This window comes from Myotis daubentonii, chromosome 4 (genome assembly GCF_963259705.1).
Source record: "Myotis daubentonii chromosome 4, mMyoDau2.1, whole genome shotgun sequence".
Taxonomy (NCBI): Eukaryota; Metazoa; Chordata; class Mammalia; order Chiroptera; family Vespertilionidae; genus Myotis; species Myotis daubentonii.
The window spans coordinates 47,992,635-48,020,059 of NC_081843.1; the positions used below are offsets into that span (position 1 = coordinate 47,992,635).

The following is a 27,425-nucleotide window of genomic DNA, read 5'->3' on the forward strand; positions in this document are numbered from 1 at the left end:
ATTGATCAGCTGCCTCCTGCACAAGGGATAGCCCCACACTGGGGATCGAGCCCATAACTTGGGCATGTGCCCTGACCAGGAATCAAACCATGATCTGGTTCATGGGTCATTGCTCAACCACTGAGCCATGCTGACTGGCCTCTCCAGCAGCTTTCTTTGTTGGCCTCCCCCTGGTACACCAACACTGGAAAATGTGCTGAGTTTGGGAGATGAGAGCAGCTTCTAGCAAGAATGCCACAGACTCCTACCAAAATTTCAGCATGGTTTTTTTATAAATGAATACATGATTCTCAATTTGTTGTTATCTCAATTTCCAGAGCCCTTGAATGATTATTTTAGACAATTTTGTCCAGTGTATATTTGTTTTGGGGAGAAAATTTGATTTTCTAGAAGTTCCACCTACCAATTTTGTCAGGTCTAGGATTTGGTTTTACCCCACTTACAGTCTAATAAATTAATCTGTGACTGTTTCATGGATGCTGGCAGAAGACAGAATTCCTGGGTCAGAGACAGAGGACTTTAGTTACTTATGACACAGTAAGCAGCACCACTATCAGCACATTTGCATTGGTTCCTCCTCACAAGTCCCATGGGGGTATCATGAAGAGATCCATGTAGATATTGCACACACAGTGGACTTGTGTCACATCTGAGGAACACTGAGATTGAGGAATCCACCACTGTTATAGCAAGCAGTAAGTAAGCCTGTTCTTTGGTCCTAGTGGGAGACATTACCTTTTATCTCAAGATTGCTCACAATAAATACTACCCTGTGATATGGCTCACGTAAAGAGCAGTCAGGGTCTTAAATTATTGGTGTACTCAGTAAAACACATAGAAACACAAGAGCCCTAGCCAGTTTGGCTCAGTGGATAGAGCGTCAGATTTTCAACTAAAGAGTCGCAGGTTCAATTCCAGTCAAGGGCACATGCCTGGGTTGCAGGCTCAATATCCAGTAGGGGACATGCAGGAGGCAGCCAATCAATGATTCTCTCTCCTCATTGATATTTCTACCACTCTATCCCTCTCCCTTCCTCTCTGAAATCAATAAATTACATATATACATATATCTATATATATATATCTATATCTATCTATCTATATATATATATATCTATATATATATATGTATATTAAAACACACATAAGAGGCATATAGACAACTGTCTCCCAGCTCATTTCATTTAAATTTATTGGAATGGAGTTATCTTTTATCTTTTAAATGTCTTATGATCTGTAGTGATGTTTCCTTTTTATTTTTAGTATTATGTCCTTCCTGTTTCTTTTATTTTTTTCTAAGTAGTTTCACCAGTAGTTTATTAATTTTATTAGTCTTTTCAAGGAACTGTCTTTTGCTCTTGTTGATACTATGATAATTTTCCCCCCGATTTTCTAGTCTTATTTTATTTCTTTTTATTGGGATTTCATTTTCTGTGTTTTTCTAATGTCTTGATGTGGATGTTTAGATAGTTGATTCTCTGGCTTTGTTTTTTGATATGTATGTTTAAGACTAGAAATGCTGCTCTCATTAGACTTTAGCTATGTCCCACAAATACTAATATGTAGCATTTTTAGTAACATTCAGATAAAAACATTTTATGATTTTTGTTGTGGTTTATTTTTGACCCATTGGTTATTTTTAAATGTCTTTTGATTTCCAAACATGCAGAGGCTTTTCTAGTTATCATTTATTTTTGGTTTTCAGACTAATATGTAAGTGGTAAGAGAACATATTCTATGTTATTTCAGTCTTTTGATTTGTTTTGATTTTGCTTTATTGAGATTTGCTTTATGGCAAAAAATACAGACTAATTTTGTTAATGTCTCATTTTGTTAATGTCTCATGTGTACTTGAAAAGAGTATGTGTCTTGAAATTATATTGGATGCCATAATCTATGTCTGTCAATCAGGTCAAGTTCATTAGTCATGTTCAAATCATTCGTATCCTTACTGATTTATGTGAGAGTCTGCTGGGCATATGTAAGATATTCAGGGAAATGGTAAAGTAAGCTAAAGTGGACAGAGGATCAAGACCTTGAAAACACCAGCATTTAATGTCAAAGATTTCAGGGGAAGGAAGCCACAGGAAAAACGTTTTACATGTCAGAGAAGCCATCTCTTCTCTGATTTAATTAGCACTCCTTCCCATTTTACTCTGCTTCATTTCATTCATTCATTATCAATGAATGGACCTGAAATTTTCTTACTTGTTTACATGTCTATTGTCTGTCTCCTGGACTAGACTACAAAATCTCCAAGAGGACTGGGACCATGTGTGTTTAATTCACTCCGTATCCCTAGTGTAGAAGACACCAAATATTTGTGGCAGATGTTATCGGTGTACTCTCTTGAAAAGTATACTTAATAATTTGGATAGAAAATTCAAGTAATGGTCCGGCCTGCGTAGCTCAGTGATTGAGCGTCGACCTGTAAACCAGGAGGTCACAGTTCAATTCCCGGTCAGGGCACATGCCTGGGTTGCAGGCTCGATCCTAGAGTGGGGTGTGCAGGAGACAGCCAATCAATGATTGTCTCTCATCATTGATGTTTTTATCTTCTCTCCCTCTCCTTTCCTCTCTGAAATAAATAAAAATATATTTTTTAAAAAGAAAATTTAAGTAATAGAACTCATAATCAATTTAAAATATTTTCTTAGTACAGCATGTGAAGATGAAGAACAATGCAAAATTTGGAGCAATTTGTGACATAAAATGGAAAAATTCAAGTGAATTTGTCCTTGACATTAGTGATTTTAGGCTTATTTGTGCATGGGATGTGGGTGGTGAATGGGGAAATAAATGTTTATGGCATTTGCCATTAGTAGCATTGCAATGAAAAAAAAAATGGAAAAACACGGATTTGAAGGATTGTGAGAGGTACAGGCAGAGGAGACTGAAAGAAGAATTTCAACAAGTTTGATAAGCATAAAGTCCACATGGGTTTGTTGACACATATCTGCCAGTGCTTACCTTCCATGGCCCATCCTGTTGTTGGGTGGGGGTAGAGGAACAGGAAATAACTCTTAACTCTACCTGTGGCAGGAAGTAGGGATTGCCTGAGAATTAAAAGAGAAGGAGTAGGGGGCTATTTTTGAACTGGGTTCTTAGGATATGACTTGGATTGGGAGCCTGAAGTAGAGATGGTAGGATCAAGTTTTTGGCTTTGTAAGTGTGAACAAAAAAGGGGCCACATACTAAACCTGACAAGCTCCAGGGAGGCCTGCATGGCAGCCTTACAAACTCCGAGACCTAAAATAGGACTATAAGACAATATGACCCTTAATGGCCATTTATAAGCCTCCTGCTGCAGGAGAACGAAAGACCAGGAAGAACTTGCTAGACACCAGGAGTTGGACTAAAGAATTGAAACTGTCCTGAAGGCACATGTTGGACACCTGCATTCCATCGCATTCCAAACCCACCACCTCAGCCCCCAAACCCACTGACCACAAAAGCTTCCCGCCAGTGACTGCATATAACAGTGATGGTGAACCTTTTGAGCTCGGCGTGTCAGCGTTTTGAAAAACCCTTACTTTACTCTGGTGCCGTGTCACATATAGAAATTTTTTGATATTTGCAACCATAGTAAAACAAAGATTTATATTTTTGATATTTATTTTATATGTTTAAACTAGTGGCCCGGTGCACGAAATTCGTGCACGGGAGGGTGTCCCTCAGCCCAGCCTGCACCCTCTCCAATCTCGGATCCTTTGGGGGATGTCGACTACTGGTTTAGGCCTGATCCCAGGATATCCGACTGCCAGGATCGGGTCTAAACTGGCAGTTGGACATCCCTTTCACAATCCTGGACTGCTGTCTCCTAACCACTCACCTGCGTGCCTGCCTGATTGCCCCTAATTCATGCACGGGAGCGGGGAGTTCCTCAGCCTGGCCTGCACCCTCTCCAATTTGGGACCCCTCAGGGCTCCTGGCACCTAACTGCTCACTTGCCTGATGGCCTGATCCCCCTAATGCTCTCCCCTGCTGGCCTGACCCCTCTAACTGCTCTCCCCTGATGGTCTGATACCCTTAACTGCTCTCCCCTGCTATCCTGATCCTCCTAACTGCTCTCCCCTGCCTGCCTGATCACCTCTAACCGCCTCTGCCTCAGCCCTGCCACCATGGCTTTGTCCGGAAGGACGTCCGGAACCTCGTCTGGAAGATGTTCAGTCTAATTAGCATATTACCTTTTTATTAGTATAGATGCCACCTTGCCTAAAAATGCAGGTTGTTAGCAGGTTTTCCCATCATGGAAGGAGAGCCTGCAGTAGCATCCTGGGTTCTGACCAGGGCTTAAGCACTCGATGCTTTATCTCAGCAGATGAGATTCCTAGAAGACTCTTGGATGTACCTTGAACATTTCTATCGATTTTGCCAAATCATCCTCCAAAAATGTTGAATCACTTTAAACTCCCACCAGCAACCATGCATGTGCCCTCTGTCCTACTTTGATGCCAGTATCATTGATTTCCCCCTAGAAGCTTCCCTCCCCTCAGCCAGGACTGCTTGGCACTTGAGCCAAACTCACTGTTCAGCCCAGGACTTGATTTCCCGAGATAGAATTATGGAAGAGGAAAAATAGTTGTCCTCTACCCTTCTGAGTTCTTAGTGGAGGCCCTTGTAATGAAAGACAGATTACCAAGAGAAAAACCAAAGTTCATTAACATGTGTACCTCGTGTATATGTGGGAGATCCCAGGGAAAAATGAATAACTTCCCAAAGTAGCTTAGAATCCAGATTTAAATACCTTCTTTCTAGGGAAAGGGGACGGGATATGTAGGCCTCTTAGAGGAGAGTACATTATTTTTAGGAAAGATGTATGGGGGTGGGGGAGATAGTTTGTAACGAAGTTTGGATGTGATGTCAACTTCTAGTCTCCTGTCCTGTGACAGGAGTCAGTCTTCACTGGCTGATGGCACTTTTTCCATCAAGGGAACCTTTTGCGGGGTCCGATTTTAGGCAGAGCAGGAGACTTCAGTGAAAACCTCTCCTTGCATTTGCTGTTTTTCAAGCATCTGCAGGTCAAGATCGTCAATATAACAACATGGCATATGTTGGGGTGGTCTGTTCTCTGACCTTCAGAATAAACCCACAAAAGCTTGTTTCCTCTCTTAGATAATTTGCCACAGTAGTGTTATTCCCTGGAAACAGTATTCTGACCAGTATTCTGATCACTTCCTGGGAGTGATCATAACATACCCTGTGCTTGTAGAAAGGTGTGGGCCATATCACTAAATAATCAGGGTCAGTTTTCTCATCTTGTGGAAAGGGAGATAAAGTTATGATAGTTTATCTCCCTTTCCACAGGTTTCCTGCCGGTTTGTGTCTCTGGTGCAGCCCCAGTGGCCCCAGCGCCTCTACGGCCTTGGGGTTAGGGGCGGCTGGGTGCCGGCCCCCCTGCGGCCTGTGTCTCTGCTCCTCTGACCCCAGCCCAAGGCGGGGTTTGGGGCCACTGCCTGCCGGGACCCCTGAGGGCTGTGTTTCTGTTCCTCCTACCCCAGTGCTGAGGCAGGGGCTTGGGGTGGCTGGGTGCTGGTCCCCCTCCGGGTTGTGTCTCTGCTACTCTGACCCCAGCGGCCCCAGCGCCTCCGGGGCCATGGGGCTTGGGGTTGCGGGCTGTGTCTCTGTTCCCCCAACCCCAGGGCGAGGATGGGCTTGGGGCTGCTGGATGCCGGCCCCCCTACGGGCTTTGTCTCTGCTGCCCCAACCCCAGGGGAGGTGGGGCTTGGGGCTGCTGGGTGAGGCCCCCTTGCGGCCTGTGTCTCTGTTCCCACAACCGCAGCGCCCAGGCTGGGCTTGGGCCGGCTGGGTGCCCGCCCCCTGCGGACTGTGTCTCTGCTCCCCCAACCCCAGTGCTGAAGTGGGGCTTGGGGTTTCTGGGTGCGGCCCCCCCTGCGGCCTGTGTCTCTGCTCCCCCAACCCACCGGCAGCGCGCTGACCAAGCAGGCCCAGAGGCCCTCCACCAGCGGGTTGAGGCAGAACGCCTGCGTCCTCACCAGGCTTCCTCTGCCACTTGGAGCCTATGTATGCAAATTAGCTGCCATCTTGGCTGGCAGTTAATTTGCATATTGTGCTAATTAGCCAATGGGAAGGGTAGCGGTTGTACGCCATTTACCATGTTTCTCTTTTATTAGATAGGATGCCATTTAACAAAGAAAAATCAACCAAAAAAAAATGAGTTCGCGCCCTGACCGGTTTGGCTTAGTGGATAGTGGCTCAAGGGTCCCAGGTTCCATTCCAGTCAAGGTCATGTACCTTGGTTGCGAGCACATCCCCAGTGGGGAGTGTGCAGGAGGCAGCTGATTGATGCTTCTCTCTCATCGATGTTTCTAGCTCTCTATCCCTCTCCCTTCCTCTCTGTGAAAAACCAATAAAATATATATTTAAAAAAAAAATGAGTTCGCGTGTGATAGGTTTGCCATCACTGGCATATAAGAATGAAACTCTAGCTCCTGAGTGCTGCCATCATCATCCAATGTCCCCTTGTCTCAGTGCTGTGCAGCCCTTCCCTTGGGATATCCCATCCCCTACCCCCTCAATTTTTCTTTATCCACCATCTGAGATGGCTATTTAGCCTGCCCGTGTGCATCACCCATATTAACCTTTTAGTACCCATATAGGATGGTCTAAAATTAAAACTTTTTAACCAAAAACAGGTCCTGGCAGGTAGTCATATCCTGGGCCAGGATCTTTCTCGACCAAGGTCAATTTTTACCTCAACTGAGTCTGTCTGCATCTAGGATAACATGTGTTTGGAATGTCAGGGTAATTTCCTTGTTCCAGACCCCCTCAGGGCACAGTCTCCCACCAGAGCGGGAGACCGCAGAACCCCTCATTGTTATTGTTATAATGTTAATTGTTAACTATCCTATACCCACCTCCTAAAAAGAAGTATGTGTCTATTCGCATTACTTTTTATTGTCCAGGAGATTTCTCCACTTTGCCTTCTCCTACTTTCCCTAATCTATCACCAATAAATTTCATGTAACCCCCTTATGCCTCCTCTTTTGATTGTAATGTATAACATAAGATGCAAAACTGTAATTTTCTGGAGCATTTTTCTCAATTCATTGAGATTTTGCTTCCTGACAATTGTCATGTTTGGCTCAAATAAAGGCATAACTGTTCTTACAGGTGTTTCTTCCATAAGGCTTTTTATGCTTCTTTTACTTGATTGCTTTTTTATTTTCTTTCTTAATTCAGCGAAGTTTCCATCTGTTTCGGTTGTGGGAAAGGAACCTGAGAAAGGTGACTTTGCAGGGGCCTGGGCGGTGCGCTATGCCTCCCTGGCCAGGGATGTGGTTGACTGCAGGAACGTTCGGTGGCAGGGCCCCAATGGGAAAGGAAACGCCAAGGGACCCTCTTGGAGGACCAGGGGAGTCCCTGTACCTCGGAAAAGGTCTAGGGTCTGTCTGTTTGGGTAAGACAGGCCGTTCCTCCCTTTGGAGTTCAGGGGCTCCCGTCTGGGAAGCGACGGTTGATATGGTAGGATCAGGTACGTGGCTTTACTGGCGGGTTCAGTGTTGGGCGCGCGGGCAAGGTGGAAGCAGTGCACCCAGGTCTGTTAGGAGCAGATACAGTGCAGTCCCCCGCACGCCCGAGCCTCAAAGTCAGGGCTTAGGGGTGGGGGTGGGAGGGGGATGGGAGGGGGTCCAGGGACCAGAAGCCGCCGCAGCGCAGGGGGAGTCCATGTTTGCCTGGGCCAGAGTTCTGATTTCTTATCCGCTCTTCTGAATGGCCCGCCTCCCCCTCCTGCGCGGAGAGGTCCCGCCACGTTATAACCACCGCCTGCACACACACTCGCACTGGGGAGCTGCGCCGCCCGCACTGCCGATCTCCAAAGGTTGAGTCAGCGCGTCTGCGAGGGGTGGGGACTCTGGGTGCCGGGACTTCCGCGCGCAGCGCCGCGGGGCGCAGTGAGTGGGCGTGGGCACGGGCCCTGCAGCCGGGCGGGGACTGGACACTCGCCCTCCCGACGCCCCGGGGAAGTCGCGCCCTGAGTGGGTTCGCTCAGCGGGAGACGAGGACCAAAAAGCCCCGAGGGTGGGCCCGGTGTGGCCCGCACTCCTTCCAGGCAAGTAGGGCGTCGCGGGGCGGCCGCCGGGCTCTGGTGCGCTGGGGGGCCGGGCGGCCGCGCGCAGCTGCCCCAGCGGACCCGGCCCCTTGGCGAACGGGGCGCGGCCCGCTCCTGGGGTCCCCGGGTGGGCCCAGCGCCGTCTCTTCAGGCCGACGGTGCCTGACTCTGAAGGGAATAGCCACGAACTTTCTGCTGCCCTTGTAAGTTTCACGTTGACTGGAAAGCCCATTTTTTAAAGAAAAGAAACCTGAGAGCCATATGCAAATAGCCCCGCGTCTTAAATAGTTTGGTTCTGCATGAGCCTCAGCCAAGCACAAAATGCTGAAGGTTTCCATTGTCTTATTTGGCTTCTTGTCCAAAAATTAATTTGGATAAAAATAATTTGGGCTGACAACTGTATTATATTAGTTAAGGCCTCTCCAGTTTTTTCTGGCAGTAAACTTTAAAAAAGAAGGGAGGGAGGGGGGTGTCTTTAAAATATGAGAGAGTTGAACACTTTAAATAGTGTGTTGGTTATAAATGGAGTTAAGCAACTCCAGTTTATATTTCATTTAAATCTGAAAGTAGATGAGCTGGAGTAGAATAATGCCTTACTTCCTTTTGACAAAGTAAATGTTACGCATGCCCAGCTGTATGGCACTTGAAGTTTAAACCACGTTTATACTGTTGAATCATTTGCTCCTCGTGTAATTTTTTTAAAAATTCATTTAACAAATTCGGGACTGCTGATAAATCTTGTCTTTAAATAATTCTTCCCTCCCCCAGACCAAACATCCTTTCGAGGTCCCACCCATTTCTTTGCTCCCTTTTAAACAACAGCAAAAGGGGACATCTGTAATACTTTCAACAATAAAGATTTTAAAAGACAACAGCACTTCTTTCAATGACTTGGGGCCAAGTCTCTATTTCCACTCCTCCAGTTTCCTCCTCCACCCTCTCCTCTGGGCTTTTTGTCTCCATTACCCCCTGGCCATTGGTGAAATCCAGTATCTGTGCATAGTTTTCACTTCATATGACGAGGTTGACAGCTCCTTCTCCTTGATACTCTTTCTTCCTTTGGCTTCCAGGTCACCAGTTCTCCTGCTTTTCCTTCCACCTCACTGGTACTCCTGTGTCTGCAGGCTTCTCCTCTCCCAAACCACTAAGTGTTAAGAGTACCACAGAGCTCAGTTGACCATACAGTGGGGCCTTGACTTACGAGTGTCCCGACTAACGAGTTTTTCGGATACGAGCTGTCTCTCCGCCGATTTTTGCTTTGAGTTGCGAGCTAAAACTCGGGTTATGAGCCAGCTTCAGATACCCCACCGCTAGTTGGTGCAGCGAACATCACAGTGAGCGCCACGACATCAGCCCAGCATCATGCGTCTCACTTGTTCACTTTAAGCGGTTAGCTCTTTGTTGAAGCATCAGTGTTGTGCTCGCATTTGTGCTTGCAGTTATTTTGCAAAACTTCGTTTTTTGGGTGTCCGGAACGGATTAATGGCATTTCAATTCATTGTAATGGTGAAAATTGATTTGACATACGAGTAATTTGAGTTACGAGCTCCGTCACGGAACGAATTAAACTCATAAGTCAAGGCCCCACTGTATTCTCTTTCTAGCCATATTCATCCCAAGGCACTTTCTGTCCCAAGCCATACCCCATGGTGTGAATAACATCTGTAGCTGAAAAACTTCCATATTTTTATCTCTAGCTTTACTTCGCCTGAGCACCAGGTGCATACGTCCACCTGTTTACACGCCATCTCTACTCGGAAGTCTAAGAAGCATTTAAATGGAGTTAGTCCAAACAGAGCCCAGTCCTCCCTTCCATTTTCCCTCAGTTACCTTCCTCATCTCAGTAAATGTTAATGCCATTCAACTAGGCTGAAACTCCAGGAATCATCCTTGATGCTTCTTTTTAGCTCAGACCCTACATCCAAGCATCTAGCAAATTCTTTCTGTTGATTCTACCTTGAAAAGATGCCTCAAATCTGACCACATTTCACTGCCTCCCTCATGCAAAACACAATCTCTCTCTTACCTACATGACTGAAGTCTAAGATTTACTCTTCTTGCTTCTGTCCTTATTCCTCCTCAGTCTTTCTACAAATAGTAGTGACTTTTTTCAAGTATACCCAGAATTTTCACTTCCCTTAAAAACCTTTTGATGGCTACTTACCACAGTCATGAAAAACAAACTCTTCATATGGCTTCAGAGCCTTGTGTGATCTAACTCCTGGCTGCTTCTCTGATCTCATCCCCTACCTTCTCCCTTGCTTACTCCACTGTAGAGACACTGACCTCGAGGCTGTTCCCTTGGCCTGCGATGGCCTCTGGTAGACATCACAGGCTGTGCACCTTCACTTCCCAGTGCAAGTGCTCTGTCTCAGTGCTGCCATAGTCCTGTTGTGCCATTTTATTTATTTATTTATTGCTACTGACCCTCAGGTGGGTTGCTGTTAGATACTGGTATTCCATAAAGCATATGGCACCTTTAGAACATTGTAGGTTACTAGGACTCTCTAATATATTTTTTATATTTTTAAATTGATTTCAGAGAGGAAGGGAGAGGGAGAGAGAGATAGGAACATCAATGATGAGATAGAAACATCTTGATCAGCTGCCTCCTGCATGTCCCCCCACCCCCCTTGGGGATCCAGCCTGCAACCTGGGCATGTGCTCTGACTGGGAATCAAACTGTGACCTCCTGGTTCATAGGTCGATGCTCAACCTTTGAGTCATGCCAGCCATGCTGGACTCTCTATTATTAAAATGCACAACCATCTTTCTGTTGGGCCTCATTTTGATAAGATATACAGTTTACCCTTAAATTCTGTGTTTTTATAAAATGTTCTTCCTGTTTGGGGAGAAGATTTGCCCTTTAATGCCAGTTCTCGTTTTTAAATATAGGAAATGAGAGAAAAATACCATCCAGTTTACTGAAAAGAATATGTAATAATTATTTTTGTTAATTCCTTTGCTTCAGCAGGAAGCAGTGGTCTCTAATTTAAAGAATTTCTTAAAGGTACAGTAACAGGTACTTTAAACAGAAAGAAGAAAAATGAAGTAGCTTGTTCAGAAAATATTATACAAATTTTTAAGTGACTAAGCAGACATCAGATTATCAAGATTTTATAGCAAAATCTCCATTTAAAAGTATAAAACCTAGAAAACAATTTTTTTATTTACTAAGTTTTTTTCCAGATTGCATTATCATTGTAGAAAAAGGATATATATATATATATAGAATGTAGATACACGTACATTCACACACCTATGAAACACAGATAATCAACGTTACCTTTTTGGTGTACTTCTTTCCAATCTGTTTTCTCCAGTTTGTTTTACAAAGCTGAGATCACACTGTATATGCTATTTTACACTCTACTTTTTTTTCTCTTATTATTATGGAAGCATTTCCTCATGTCATTAAAATTATTCATAACATTCATAAACATTTTAAATGATTTAATAGGATTCAATCATATAAATAATATAATACAGTTTATGTTATTGCCATTCCCCAGCTTTTGGACATTCTGATTATCTTCAATAGAATTTTGGTTAGTCCATGATACTATGTTCAAGTTCTCTAATAAAAGGAAAATATAGTCATATAACACATTCTTCAAAATTGCAGTAAAATGTCTTCATACATCCTGTGGCAGGAGAAAAGCTGAACAAATTGGAGGATCTGGGAAAAAAAAAAGACATGTGTGCGGACTTGGAGGAACAGTGGGGAGCGAGACAGGAGCTGAGGTTGGAGCTGAAGAAGTCAGATACAGGGCAGCATTGACCATGTTAAGAAATTTTTATTCTAAGAGCAGTAGAAAGCCATTGCTGGGTTGTAAGTGGAAGTAACTTGATCCAAAGTATGTGTTTAAAAAGATCATTGCTGTGAGTGGAGAAAGGATTAGGTTGACCAAAGTACCTACAGAGACCAATTGGGAAGCAGTGCCGTGGGCTAGGGGAGAGATGGTGATCTAGAGTGAAACTGTGGCACAGAGGGAAAGGGGAACAATTAGAGATGTATTTTGGAGGTTGAATGACAGGATTTTTGATAGCTTGAAGGGAAAGTGTAGAGAGGAAGAGGACTGTGCCAGTGATGCCTCAGGTTGCTGGCCGTCATAACTGGAAAGTGGTGAAGCCATGTACCTTGACGAAGTATGAGAAAATGAGTGGAAGCTGCCTCCCAGGCTACCAAGGAAGACAGGTGAAGATTGCTGTGCTGTACATATTATAGGAGATGTGAACAGGACATTATGGGTGTCCAGGGGAGGAGTACTTAACCTAGAGACAACAGAAAATGCTTTCTGCCAAATTTGATCCGTGAGCTGTGTCTTGAAATGAATATGCCATATTTATGTTCACATAATTTTTTAAAAATGCAACATAATTGCTCTTTTAAAATCCAAGATATATTTGGATTGGCTAGTCCTATTCTGATTGAATCAGTGATTTACCTAATACAGTTGATAAAAAGCTATCTGTTTGGTTATCTCTCTAAACCAAAAACAAAAACAAAACTGTTAGTCATATTTGGAATTGTCTCATTCATTCATTCAGAGGGGTATTCTTTTTTTTTTTTTAAATATATTTTATTGATTTTTCACAGAGAGGAAGGGAGAGAGAGATAGTTAGAAACATCGATGAGAGAGAAACATCGATCAGCTGCCTCCTGCACATCTCCCACAGGGGATGTGCCCGCAACCCAGGTACATGCCCTTGACCGGAATCGAACCTGGGACCCCTCAGTCCGCAGGCCGATGCTCTATCCACTGAGCCAAACCGGTCTCGGCCAGAGGGGTATTCTTGAGTGGTGATTGTAAGTGAGACTTTGGAGGTATAGTGGTGAACAAGGCAGATTTGGTCATTGTTCTGGTAGACTTTACAATCTACTAGTTTACAGCCTGCCAGTGGGAAAAATGAGAAACTAAGCAGAAAATAATATATATCATTAGTAAAGTGTAATTATGATTAGTGCCATGAAGGAAAGATGCAGGGTGCTACACTCCTAGATAGCCTGTAACCTTAACTTTTCTCATGCAAGCTCTGGTATCCCATATGAAAAATACAGGCACTAATTAGTTGGGCTATAAATAAGTATCATTAGGTAATATTTGCTAATTATTTTATTTATACTGGGCCTCTGCCATCCTTATGAATTCTGCACGACCTCTAAAAGAAGAAAATAGATGACAGCTGATTCTTAATAATATTATTTCAGTATAAGATCAGGATAGATTAAAATTCTACCTTTTGTCCTAGTTGGTTTGGCTCAGTGGATAGAGTGTCGGCCTGTGGACTGAAGGGTCCCAGGTTCGATTCCGGTCAGGGGTACATGCCTGGGTTCCAGGCTCGATCTCTAGTAGGGGGTGTGTAGGAGGCAGTCACTCCATGATTCTCTCTCATCACTGATGTTTCTATCTCTTTCTCCCTCTCCCTTCCTCTCTGAAATCAATAAAAGGAATTTTTTTAAAATTCTACCTTTTTATGCTGGTGTTGGTTACCATAGTTGGGATTTTAAAAATATTTTCAGTGTGAAGAAAGACAAGTCCACATGTTCCTTGTCTGGCTGATAGGTCTGTTCCCTTGTGTCCTGGCATTCCTGGGCTGTCATCTTGGGGTTGGCAAAATTTTCCTGGAAAAGGTCAGATAGTAAAAATCATCAGCTTTATGGCCACACTCAGGAGCTAAGGCTTCTCTCTGCTTTCCTCAGGAAAGGGGAAGTTGAAGAGAGGCAGAACTGCCCAACGACCAAGAAGATAGCTCAGCTCTAAGAAGCTCCCACTCCTATTTTTCATCCTCTTTCTCTCTCCTAGCAAATTCCTTCAGTTCCTAGGCATTCCAAGTATCACTTTTCTTAATGAAATCTCTGGACCCTATGTTCATTTGTAACTATTGGTCTCTCCTTTCCTTCTCCAACCCCCCCCCCCCCCCCCCCCCGCCTCCTTGAGCCCTCACTTCCTGGACTCTTAAGCACACTGCAGTCTGGTGTGGTGGCTCCCGTCGTTCCATCATTGCTCCCCCCAACCTCCAGGTGCTAGAAGCAGTGGACACCACTCACTGCTCAGAACGCTCTCCTCCCTCAGTTCCAGGTACTGATCTGTGTCTGATTTTCCTGCTGCTCCAGGGCCCCTCCTCCCTCTCCTTTGTGGGCCCCTCCTCCTCTGGATGCCCGTCTGGCCTCGGTTCTGTCTCTGTTCTCTCACCTTACTTTCTGCCTAGGCTCAATTCCTCACAGAATTGAAGTAGTGACAAACTTTTATCCCTCATGAAGATGTTCTCCTATTTGTGCATCGAACCTATCTGTGCATGTGCCTACTGGACAGCTCATCTTCTAGGTTATGGGGACCCCAAGCTCCCTAGATCCCAAGCTGGATTAATTGTTCACCCCCGCCTCCACCCCCATTCATCTAGGCAAATGGCAGTACCACCAAATTACAGCAGGCACAGGTTTGGAAGGCATACCTGATTCTGCTTTCTGCCACCCACCCGCCTTTGTTACCTACTATAGGTCTTGTCTCCATGATCACTTCTTAGGGCAGGACTCTGCTTTCTCACCCAGGTTATTGTTGCACCAGCCTCCTCTCTGACTGTTCTGCCTGTCTAAGGCCGTACAGCAGGGGTCCTCAAACTACGGCCCGCGGGCCACATGCAAATACAAATACTGTATTTGTTCCCGTTTTGTTTTTTTACTTCAAAATAAGATATGTGCAGTGTGCATGGGAATTTGTTCATAGTTTTTTTAAAAACTATAGTCCGGCCCTCCTACGGTCTGAGGGACAGTGAACTGGCCCCCTGTTTAAAAAGTTTGAGGACCCCTGCCTTACAGGCTTCTAGCCTCGTCTCCTTACTGCAACTATTTTAACCTGCCTAAACTCCCCAACTGAACACCTACCAGGGGCTCCCTTTCTGCCAGCATGATCAGATTGGAAGTCCTGAACAGAGTAGGCCCCTGTGCTCTCAATCCTGTTTATCTCTCCATTCTAATCTCTCATCACTACCTTCTGCCCACCCTCATATACGTGGACTCGAGCCACATAAACACCTAGTGCAAAATGATCCTAACAAAATTTGCCCTCTGGTGCCTGTGTTTTTGCTAATGCTGGTCCCGCTGCGTGGAAAACATCCACCTCTCTCTGTGCCGCGCTAACGCCGTGTTCCCCACTGCAGGTGTCCTTCCCGAGTGCTTGCGTAGCAGCTGCTCTCCTGAATGAAGCCCCAGTGCAGTCGTCTACTTATCCTGGCTTCACAGCCCCAAAGTCCAGCAGGTTTTGGTACAGAGTAAGTTTTCAACAACACTTACTTATTAATAACATGAAAATGTATTAACTGACAAGAACCCATTGGTTTTGCATGTATTCGCCACAAGATGGAGCTGTTTAGATAGGACAGAAAACTAAAAGGCTGGAGGATTCAAGGCTAGTCCTAGATCAGTGATGGCGAACCTATGATACGCGAACTCATTTTTTTGGTTGATTTTTCTTTGTTAAATGGCATTTAAATTTATAAAATAAATATCAAAAATATAAGTCTTTGTTTTACTATGGTTGCAAATATAAAAAAATTTCTATATGTGACACGGCACCAGAGTTAAGTTAGGGTTTTTCAAAATGCTGACACGCCAAGCTCAAAAGGTTCACCATCACTGTCCTGGGTGCATTACTTTTAAATGTGTTAAATTTCAGAGGCTGTGATTTAAACACAAAAACTTTTTTTGTGGTAAATACATGGACAGATTTAAAAATTGTATATATGCTTGTATTTTATCAAATTATTAATGATTTTTATTTTATTTATTGTTTGGGAGCCTCTCTTCCCAAGTGGTCATAATGTTTTAAAAATGCAAACATTAACTCTTAATTTTAGGGCAACAAACTTTTAAAGAAGGTGGTATTAGGGTTCTCCAAAGAAACATGACTAATACTAGGTTAGAGGAGGGAGAGAGGGGAGAGATGGAGGGAGGAAGGGAGATTTATATTAGGAATTGGCTCACATGATTGTGGGGACTGGCAAAATCCACTTCCTTTTTCTCACTCCCTTAATAATTTCATATAATCTTTAGGTTTTAAATGCCAAATACCCACCTCCTGGCTAGACCTCTCCCCCAAACCCAGACTATATGCTGTTACTCGGCATCATTAGCAAATCTTGTCATACATTATGCTGTACATATCATATCGAATTACACCAGGAGGTACATAATGTCTAGTTGTCATCAGTAAGATTGATCATTTGGATTAGGGTGATGAATTTGTTATATCTTTGAATGTTTTTGTTATGATCATTGGGTTTTCTGTTTCAGATGCATTGGTTTTCATTTTATTGGTTGTCTTTTAAGAGAAATCTCCAGCCCTGGCTGGTTTGGCTTAGTGGATAGAGCGTTAGCCTGTGGACTGAAGGGTTCCAGGTTCAATTCCAGTCAAGGGCATGTGCCTTGGTTGCAGGCACATCCCCAGAGGTGTGCAGGAGGCAGCTGATCAATATTTCTCTCTCATCGATGTTTCTAACTCTCCTTCCCTCTCCCATCCTTTCTGTAAAAAATCAATAAAATGTATTTTAAAAAAAGAAATCTCCATAGCTATATCTTTTTTTCAAATTGCTTTATTGGGGTGGAGCGTGTCTTTTTTTTCCTTTCCATATTCTTTGATTTTTTTTTCAAGTCTTTCCCCCATGTTTAGCTGATATGGTTTTGATTTCATATTTACTTCACTCTTTGCTGTTTCTATTTTTTTCCTAATAGTGTTAGGTCCTTGATTTGTCTATAGCGTTCCTTTCCATCTAATTCTGTTAATCTCATTTTTAATATTTTTGTTTTTTGAATTACATATTCTCTTTTGTGTCTCCTAGAGCAGTATTACTCAAAGTGCTTGTCTGTAATGTAAGAAGCATGCATCCAATGTAAACTATGCTGCTTTCTTCATTGAGAATGTCTTACTAGGAAAAATAAGTCTGCAGAATTAAACAGCATATTTAACTGATGTAGTTGATGGACACTCTGGCACAATCTCCTTATCGTGACGTAGACTGGCACCAAAAAGTTCAGAGACTGGCAACTTGTCCATGCACTACACTTTGAGTTGCACTGTCCCAGAGCATAAGCATTTGTTGTGTAAATTTTTCTTTAGCTTGTTACGTATGTAATAACAGTAATAGCTGCTAAAATTTTGGGGGCATTGTTCTAAGCCATTTTGATCTTCATAGGTACTATAATTATATACTAAGACCCCTAAATGTAGGTACTATAATTATTACCATTATATACATGGTGAAGTCAAAGCACAAAGATATTTGGTAACTTGCACAAGGTTTCCCAGTGTTTTTTTTTATAGCAGAGCTGGGATTTACATTCAGACAGTCTGATTCCAGAGCCTTAAGGAAAATGGAATTTTTTATTTGTCTTTTGCATGCTATGGTTCTTCTTTATATTCTTTTTTATTTCCTGTAATATTTTTGCATATTTGGCAAGCTGTTCTTTCCATCTTACTCCTGTTTAATATGGGGTCCTATCGGAACCTCTTTAGCCTAGATATAAAGTGGGTACATTGTGGACCTTCATTCCCTCTTATCTCAGACCTGTTCTGATCTTTCCTTCAGAACCTCAGTTTCGGCTTCATTGGGACGGGTTATATTTTTCCACGTTTCGCTTGCCTAAGGGGATGTGATTAGCTCTGTTGGGCTGTGGTCAGTATTAATTGGTGGCTTCCATGGCCTTAGGTCTTTGCTGGAGCAAGGGAGGGGAGATGGGGGTGTCATTGTATCAAGTTAAAAACAAACAAACAAAAAAGGTTCAATCTCATAGAGAGCAATTTGGCCAAATCTATCATTATCACAAGGCCATTTGTTATTTGATATATAAATCGCATTTGGTAGAATTCTGCAACAGATGAACTTGCACACATATGAAATGACTTTTGCCCAAAGTTATTCATTAAAGCATTGTTCATAAGAGTAGTAGACTGGAAACAACTCACACATGCAGGAACAGGGGACAGTTATAGTACATCCACATGCTGGGAGATTGTGTCATTGTAAGTAAGAGTGAGGAAGTTCTCTATGTGCTGATATGGAAAGGAGAGCTTTAAAGGGAGCTTCCCGAGCTGCTTTTTCACTCTTCCTCCTTTCCCTTCAGCATTCCAAGCCTTCCTGCTGATCTAGTAGGGCCCTTTATCAACGGAGTTAATGGCTCAGAGTGAGCACGCTCAGGTTCTCTCCTGTCTTCCAGCCTTGCGAACCCCAGTGATGAATCTGGACCATCTGCCTGGCTGTGCATCATTGATGGTAGGAAAGGCAGGTCTCAGCACACAGCTTTCCACATCCTTTCCCCCTGGCCATCTCCTTACTCTCTCCCTTCAAATTAGAAGGTCACAGTGAAGCTTTTCAGACACTGTCATTCACTTTTTTCTGCTTACGGGTAGGTGGGAGTGTTTGAAAGTTGAATAGCACACAGAGGTTTCTGGAGTGTTTTGCTCTTTTTGCTGACTGGTATTTAAGAAAACTAAGGCATAAAGTTGTAATTAAAAAAAAAAATTTTTAGTTTAAAAGACTTTGTGATCTGGCTTGACACAGCATTTTACCTTAGAAGTTTTCGACATTTTTATGAATATCGTTTATTACTTAAGTGCACTTCCCTGCAGCAGCTAGTGATCAAGACAATGATAGTAAGTTGCTTTAACAAACCTACTCAATGAAGAAGTGAAGATCATTTTAATTGGCACAGTAAATCGATGTCTCTGAATGGCTTAACAGTTATTTTATTAGGCAGGGGAAGCTTCTTTCTGCAACTTTGCATGGTACAACCGGTTTTCATAATGCAGTAACAAAGCTGGCAGTTAATCCTAACCAGTGAAGAGAGTTCAGATTCATTTGATTTTAATTACTTGGAATGTACATATGTATGTATGTAGCAGTTTAGAATTATTATGCCTAGAATATCTCTTGGTAGTTGGCATAATATGCTATGGAGTGAGAACCTGAAGTACAGATATAATAAATGACAGACAGGAGCTGGCAGTGCCTTCACTGTTCAGGGGCAGCAGCAAACCCTTTCATGCTTTATATATATGAGAAAGAAGTTCTAGGTGTTTTTTCCTTATCTTTTCTTCCCATAACAATTTTTCACCATTTTGAATGGTTTCTTCTAAACCTGAATTATTTTGGTATATGAAGCTGTGTTTTTTGTGTCATTATCAATGTAATTCTGATTTCTTCCTGAACTATGGTCTTTGCCCATGACCAATAAACAAAAATGCTCTGGAAAATAAACAGAATGGGCCCATATTTGAAAATATGGAGCCTATAGTTATGTATTCTGAACTTTCTGTCTTTTGATAAAAGAATCCCCCTTGTCACTGCCTATTTTGGAGTTACATTACCAACATTATCTGAACATTTATTTAAATTAGATTCACATGGAATACTTTTTTTTTAATGTCTGATTTAATTCTTCCACTCTGAAATTAGAATCCTGTATAATAAAAGCCCAGTGACCAAACAGCAGAATGACCGGTCAACCAGTCACTATGATGTGCACTGATCACCAGGGGGCAGACACTCAATGCAGTGGGAGCGCCGCTGGGCTGACTGGGATGAACGGCACTCCCACAGTGGGCGGGTCCCTGAAGGCCACGCCCCCCACCAGTACAGGAATCCCATGCATCAGGCCTCTAGTATTTCAAATAAAAGAATGAATTTAGACAATAATGATTCTTTGTTGATTTCATTGGAGAAAAATCACAAGTGTTTGTTTCTAGATTTCACTTCCAAACTGAGATTTTTCCTCATGTAAATAAATACTTTTATTCAGTTTTCCCACAATTAGCTGGAAAAAAGTATTCCTTACTTTTTACAACCCTTACTATAATTTCTCCAACAGCCCCACTATAGCCATAATGGCTGATCTTAGACAAACAAAAAAGCTCTGAACCAGTGAGATTTGACATTTTTCATCTTTTTGTGCTGAGTCAGTAGGGCTGCCTGTGGCCAACTTCAGAATATTTGTATTATGTTTTGTATTTGATGCAGATATAAATTTTGTACTTAATATTTGAATATTCTATTTCTTTAAATGTTCATGTTTCTAGTCTATACAATAATTTGATAATAGAGAAGTTGGATTTTAACTGCAGATGGATAGAGTGGTATGATACCTCCACTATAATACCAAAGTAATTCATTTTTTTAAAATTAAATCTTCATTGTTCATATTATTACAGTTGTTACTCTTTTTCCCGCCCACAGCTCCCCTCCACCAGGTTCCCCTCCCACCCTCCGCCCTCACCCCCCACTCCACTGTCCTCATTCATAGGTGCACGATTTTTGTCCAGTCTCTTCCCGCATCCCCCACACCCCTTTCCCCCCCAAGAATAGTCAGTCCACTCCCTTTCTATGTCCCTGATTCTATTATAATCACCAGTTTATTCTGTTCATCAGATTATTTATTCACTTGATTTTTAGATTCACTTGTTGATAGATGTGTATTTGTTGTTCATAATTTGTATCTTTGCCTTTTTCTTCTTCTTACTCTTCTTAAAGGATACCTTTCAGCATTTCATATAATACTAGTTTGGTGGTGATGAACTCCTTTAGCTTTTCCTTATCTGTGAAGCTCTTTATCTGACCTTCATTTCTGAATGATAGCTTTGCTGGATAAAGTAATCTTGGTTGTAGGTTCTTGCTATTCATCACTTTGAATATTTCTTGCCACTCCCTTCTGGCCTGCAAAGTTTCTGTTGAGAAATCAGCTGACAATCTTATGGGTACTCCCTTGTAGGTAACTAACTGTTTTTCTCTTGCTGTTTTTAAGATTCTCTCTTTGTCTTTTGCTCTTGGCATTTTAATGATGATGTGTCTTGGTGTGGTCCTCTTTGGGTTCCTTTTGTTTGGGGTTCTCTGCGCTTCCTGGACTTGTAAGTCTATTTCTTTCACCAGGTAGGGGAAGTTTACTGTCATTATTTCTTCAAATAGGTTTTCAATATCTTGCTCTCTTTCTTCTTCTGGCACCCTTATAATTCGGGTATTGGTATGCTTGAAGCTGTCCCAGAGGCTCCTTACACTATCTTCGTATTTTCGGATTCTTTTTTCATTTTGCTTTTCTGGTTGGGTGTTTTTTGCTTCTTCGTATTTCAAATCTCTGACTTGATTCTTGTGATCCTCTAGTCTGCTGTTGGAACTCTGCATAATATCCTTTATTTCAGTCAGTGTATGCTTAATTTCTAGTTGGTCCTTTTTCATAACCTCGAGGGTCTCACTAGATTTCTTGAGGGTCTCACTACATTTATCGGCGGTCTCACCAGACTTTTTTTTTTTTATTGCTTAAAGTATTACAAAGGGTATTACATATGTATCCATTTTATCCCCCCGCCCTAGACAGTCCCCTAGCCTCCCCTATCCCTCAGTGTCTTATGTCCATTGGTTATGCTTATATGCATGCATACAAGTCCTTTAGTTGATCTCTTACCCCCCTACCTCCTGCCCCCCAACCCTCCCCGGCCTTCCCGCTGCAGTTTGACAATCTGTTTGAGGCAGCTCTGCCTCTGTATCTATTATTGTTCAAAAGTTTATAATGGTCTCTATTGTCCATGAATGAGTGAGATCATGTGGTATTTTTCCTTTATTGACTGGCTTATTTCACTTAGCATAATGCTCTCCAGTTCCATCCATGCCGTTGCAAATGGTAAGAGTTCCTTCCTTTTTACAGCAGCATAGTATTCCATCATGTAGATGTACCACAGTTTTCTAATCCATTCATCTACTGATGGGCACTTAGGCTGTTTCCAGATCTTAGCTATGGTGAATTGTGCTGCTATGAACATATGGGTGCATATATCCTTTCTGATTGGTGTTTCTGGTTTCTTGGGATATATTCCTAGAAGTGGGATCACAGGGTCAAATGGGAGTTCCATTTTCAGTTTTTTAAGGAAACTCCATACTGTCTTCCATAGTGGCTGCACCAGTCTGCATTCCCACCAGCAGTGCACAAGTGTTCCTTTTTCTCCACATCCTCTCCAGCACTTGTCGTTTGTTGATTTGTTGATGATAGCCAGTCTGACAGGTGTGAGATGGTACCTCATTGCTGTTTTGATTTGCATCTCTCGGATGATTAGTGACTTTGAGCATGTTTTCATATGTCTCTTGGCTTTCTGGATGTCCTCTTTTGAAAGGTGTCTATTTAGGTCCTTTGCCCATTTTTTGATTGGATTGTTTATCTTTCTTTTGTTAAGTTGTATGAGTTCCCTATAAATTTTGGAGATTAGGCCCTTATCAGATATGTCATTGGCAAATATGTTTTCCCACACAGTGGGTTTTCTCGTTGTTTTGTTGATGGTTTCTTTTGCTGTGCAGAAGCTTTTTATTTTGATGTAGTCCCATTTGTTCATTTTTTCTTTAGTTTCAAGTGCCCTATCACCAGACTTTTTGAGGGTCTTACTAAATTTATCGGCGGTTTCTAGAAAGTTCTTGAAAAACCTTAAAAGTGTGGTTTTGAACTCTATATCCAGTAGTTTGCTTTCCTCCATTTCTGTCATTTGTGTCCTGTTTCTTTGTCCCTGCATTTTTTATGCTTCCCTGTGTTGATAGAGTGGATTTCTGTGCTAGGTGTCCTATAGGGCCCAGTGGCTCAGCCTCCCTAATTACCTGAGGTGGACACTCTTGGTGCACCCCCTTGTGGTCTTTGTGCACAGTCTTGTTGTAGTTAAGCCTAGATTGTTGTAGGTATCACTGGGAAGAATTGACCACCAAGCCAATTGGCTGTGAGAATCAGCTGTGTCTGCAGTGGGAGAACTTCTGTGCTGGAGACACCCTTCTGGGGCAAGACTTGCTTCAGTGGGGCTTTGGTGCTCACTGAGTCTGCCCCCTGAATGTGTCCTTTATGGATCCGAGGAGCTGCAATCTGGATGGTCCCACTCTGACCATCGGGCACACTGGCTCCTGGATCTCTAAGGGGGTGCTAATCTAGCCTCTGCCTGAGGCTACCGAGCAGGAGCTCAGCCGTGAAGCAATGCAAGTTGCTGTGGGGCCTTGGGCCAGCTGCAGTTTGTTAGGTAATTTTCAGATTGCCAAGGGCCAGGCCTTTCATATGCAAAAGCCAGCGCACATCTTGGGCGGGGCGGGGGTTCCAGGGGATCAACAGTGCGGAGCAAGCAGCTATGGCTGCCCTCAGAGGCCCCGCTTCTCAGTGTCCCGGCAATCGCTGCAAGCACCTCTGAGAGAAAGCTGCCCTCGAGTTCCAACCGATGCCAGACAGTCCAGTTTCTCCTGTATGAGTCTGGGTCCCCAGAGACTCGCTGGAACTGGAGCTCAGAGCTTGAGACTCCCTACTGATTGAAAAAGACAACCGTGTCCTCAGCCGCCAGCCCTCTCCGCGTGCGCCTCCGTACTTCTGTACTTTACTTCTGCACCGGACCTCCTCTGAGTCTCGGTATGCTTTTCTCTTTCCTTTTAGTTGTAGAATTTCTATTCAGCCAGCCTTCCTGTGGTTCTGGATGATGTCCGTTCCATCTTTTAGTTGTATTCTTGAAGTGGTTGTGCTAAGCAGCAATCTCCGGTGTTTACTTATGCTGCCATCTTGGTTTCCCCCCAAAGTAATTCATTTTAATTTGGAGGTTTATAGTGCTAATAGAATGTCATTTAAAACTTCCAAATGTCTCCTATTATATTTGCCTGCACACTCGGTTTAACTTATCTTTGACTACCTGTAGTAGCCCTTGTGAAGCTCACAAAAGACAGTTGATTTTGTTTCCCAATGATCTGTGTGGCATTTCTTCCTTAGGACCTATATATATATATTGTCATCTTTTTGAGCTTTTGATGTTGAATGCAAGTTTCTATTTTTAATGTTTTGATTAAATTTACAATGTTCTTCTCTTTGTTATTTCTTCTTTTAGAATGAAAAGAAATGCTGAGAAATAAAACTTTTCTCTTCTAACTTGAATATTTATCATGGGTATCAGGAAGTCTAAAATAGATCCCTGCTCTCTTTCTCTCTCTTTGGGAAAAAGCCACAGTGTGGCTACAAGTCAGAGACATCATGAGTCGAATTCCAAGAAATCTGACATCTCCCTGCATGATGTTGCTGATCACAGCTGCACAACAGAGATGCCAACAGGAGAGCTGGCGGGAGCTGCGGGCGTGGATGGGATGTCTGAAGAAGAAGCAGAAGAAGAGGTGTTCTTCAAATTTGTGATATTGCACGCAGAGGATGACACAGACGAAGCTCTCAGAGTCCAGGATCTGCTTCAAAATGACTTTGGCATCAAACCTGGAATCATCTTTGCTGAGATGCCATGTGGCAGACAGCATTTACAGAATTTAGATGATGCTGTAAATGGGTCTGCATGGACCATCTTATTGTTGACTGAAAACTTTTTAAGAGATACCTGGTGTAGGTTCCAGTTCTATACCTCCCTAATGAACTCTGTGAACAGGCAGCACAAATACAACTCTGTTATACCCATGCGGCCCCTGAACAATCCCCTGACCCGGGAAAGGACTCCCTTTGCTCTGCGAACCATCAATGCCCTGGAAGAAAAAAGTCGTGGCTTTCGTACACAAGTGGAAAGAATTTTTCAGGAGTCTGTGTATAAGACACAGCAAACTATATGGAGAGAGACAAGAAAAATGGCACAAAGGGAATTCATTGCCTGAGGTGGACCACAGAACACGTGGCTGGCTCTCAACTTATAAAACAAATGATTTATCTTCGCTTGAGAAAGTAAATCCAGGAAAAGTTTAAATAAAAGAGATCCTATTTTTATAGGAACCTAGAGAGCACAAGGGAGATAAATTTCTGCCAGACAATCAAAGAACTGTGGTACTTTTGAATTTTCAGTAAACTCGAGAAAGTTTCAAGAACTTTGCTGTCACAGTTTTCCTAATTCATGAATATGACAAAGGATAGTCTCAATTCACAGTTCTTGTGTTGAATCTTGAACAAAAACTTGCATGATAGACATTTAAAAATATAACACTTTCGTCCTGGCCTACATGGCTCAGTTGGTGGGAGTGTCGTCGGATACACTGTAAGGTTGCAGGTTTGATTCCTGGTCAGGGCATATACCCAGGTTGCGTGTTTGATCCCCAGTTGGGGTGCAACAGGAGGCAACTGATTGATGTTTCTCTCTCACGTCAATGCTTCTCTCTCTCCCTCCCCCTTTCTCCCCCTCCCTCCCTCCCTCCCTCCGTCCCCCCCTTCCTTTCTCTCTGAAATCAGTAAGAACATATATCCTCAAGTGAGGATTAAAAAATAATAGTAAATATATTCTCAAAGGAAACACATAAGAATGGCCCCAAGAGATCTGACCACTCTCCCTCTTGGGACACCTCATGAATATTGTGATAAAGCATCCCCCATATTGTCACCCAGAAATCTGGTTAGCCAGAATAAAACATATGGAATGTTGAGTGCTGATGAACATGAAATCAGAAATAGATGTGAGAATGGTGGGGCTTTTCAAAATAATCCAGTTAAATGTGTATTTCTGTTTGCTGAAATGTACATACTTGGAAGCAAGTCCCACTACTGATTAGTAGCTCAATTGATCGTGTGCTGGTTAGAGACTTCATGGAGGAGGGTGGAGATGTCCCCTGGAGCCTGAAGCTCCTCATATTGGACATTTTCTGTAACCAGGACTTTAGTGTCCCACACTCATAGCAACCCAGAAAACCCCAAACAGACCTGTCCATTCCCTCACAGCCCTTCTGCCCAGCTGAGATTCAGGGAGAATCATTAGGTACAGACCAGGAGGAGTGGGGGTATGAGCCAGGTCATGTTATAATGTGAAGAGCACCCAATGGGAGATCAGGAGACCTGGTTCTAGTCCAGTCTCTGCCACTGAGGATGAATGTGACCGTGGGCAAGCTGCTTACCCTCTTTATCTATGAAATAAAAGGACTGGATTGATGGGTCTCTAAAAGCCTTGGTTCTCTCCAAGAATGTGAACAACTAGGAACCAGAAAAGGGAACAGCAAAAAATAGAATTTTGTAATATAGTATCAGGAGGCTTTATATATGTTTACAATGAAAGGGGATTCTTATGTTTACAGTAGTTCTCATGCTGTTTATTATATTTTTATAGTCACAGAAAAAATTATAATACATGTTTACTCCGATTTTTAAAAATATGTTTTTTTATAGGGACCCTCGAGCAAAGACATTCTGATTTTTTCTTTTTCCTTATCCCACTTCTCTGTGTCTCCTTCTAGTACTGGGGTCTGCTCACATCTTTGTACAGTCCACCTCTTTATAGTCAAGAACCAAAATGTTCCATGAGGAACATTCACCCTTAATCTTGCAAGTAAGTCTAGCCTCCTTCTCTACTAGTACTTATTAAAGAGATGATTGTTTTCATTGCATGGTGACATTTTCTTAATCTCAAGTTCTTTTCTATCATAGTAGCTTACTAACTCTTCTTTTTCAGTTTTAATAATAAGTATTCTTTTTTTTTTGCCATACTGCTTCCTGTATCTCAAATTTCATACACCAACAAATCATTAATCATCCACTCTTCATACTTGCCAAACTCAGAGCTATGGATGCTGGATGGTTTTCCTTAAATAAATGTTTTTATTCTTTACCCTCAACTAAACTTGATTATTACTAACTCTATTGAAGATGGTGGAAAAGTATTTTCAAAAGAAGCATTAATCTGTACGCCTCTGTAGAGCACCAAACACAATGTCTTACTTGATTTGGAGTTCAATGTAGTTTTTTTATGATGAAAAATGTTAAGTACTGAATAATTATATATGTTGAACTCAAGAGTTTTAACAAAAAGTTATCAAAATAGCTGGTTGGTGTGGCTCAGTGGTTGAGCATCGACCTATGAACCAAGAGCACCAGTTTGATTCCCCATCAGGGCATATGCCCATTGTTGGCTTGATCCCCAGTAGGAGGTGTACTGGAGGTAGCTGATCAATGTTTCTCTCTCATTGATGTTTCTATCTCTCTATCCCTCTCACTTCTTCTCTCTCTAAAATCAATAAGAACATTTTTTAAAGAAAATTATCAAAATAGCTAAACTAAGGATGAAAAGAGGTAAAGGTGTGGGCTAGGTCATGTGTTTGTGTGCCTAGACATACGTACACATACATAGATTTAGATTTACACGCACACCCAGAGGAATTGCTGGAGAATTGTGCCACATGCTGGATGGAGAGCTTCCATTCTGAGTACTCTAGGCCTATTGCCCACCCTAGAGCTTCACAGAAGAATCTGAATTGTGCCTTATGTGTCAATTAGGATTCTTTCAGCTGTAAGAAACAAAACCCAATGCACATGACCTACTCCATAAGGTAAACTTATCATCCACCTTAACAAGAGGTCCCCTAACATATGGTGCTTCAGAGGTGTCATTAAAAACCCAGC

General features: G+C 42.6%; 1 protein-coding gene across 4 annotated transcripts in view; it reads left to right on the plus strand.

Annotated features, from left to right (window-relative positions):
• TICAM2 (TIR domain containing adaptor molecule 2) overlaps positions 1 to 26,634 on the plus strand; it is a 53,610-nt gene extending 26,976 nt beyond the window's left edge. Inside the window, exons 1-3 of one of the 4 annotated variants that reach the window (XM_059693854.1) lie at positions 15,234 to 15,346; positions 18,288 to 18,343; positions 23,947 to 26,634. In XM_059693854.1, the coding sequence (XP_059549837.1) occupies positions 24,002 to 24,706 (705 nt within the window). In that variant the 5' untranslated portion in view covers positions 15,234 to 15,346; positions 18,288 to 18,343; positions 23,947 to 24,001 and the 3' untranslated portion in view covers positions 24,707 to 26,634. Of the gene's footprint in view, positions 1 to 7,827; positions 8,075 to 15,232; positions 15,347 to 18,287; positions 18,344 to 23,946 lie in introns of those variants that run through there. The other 3 variants (XM_059693853.1, XM_059693852.1, XM_059693855.1) reach the window with 3 other exon arrangements.
• The last annotated feature ends 791 nt before the right edge of the window (positions 26,635 to 27,425 follow it).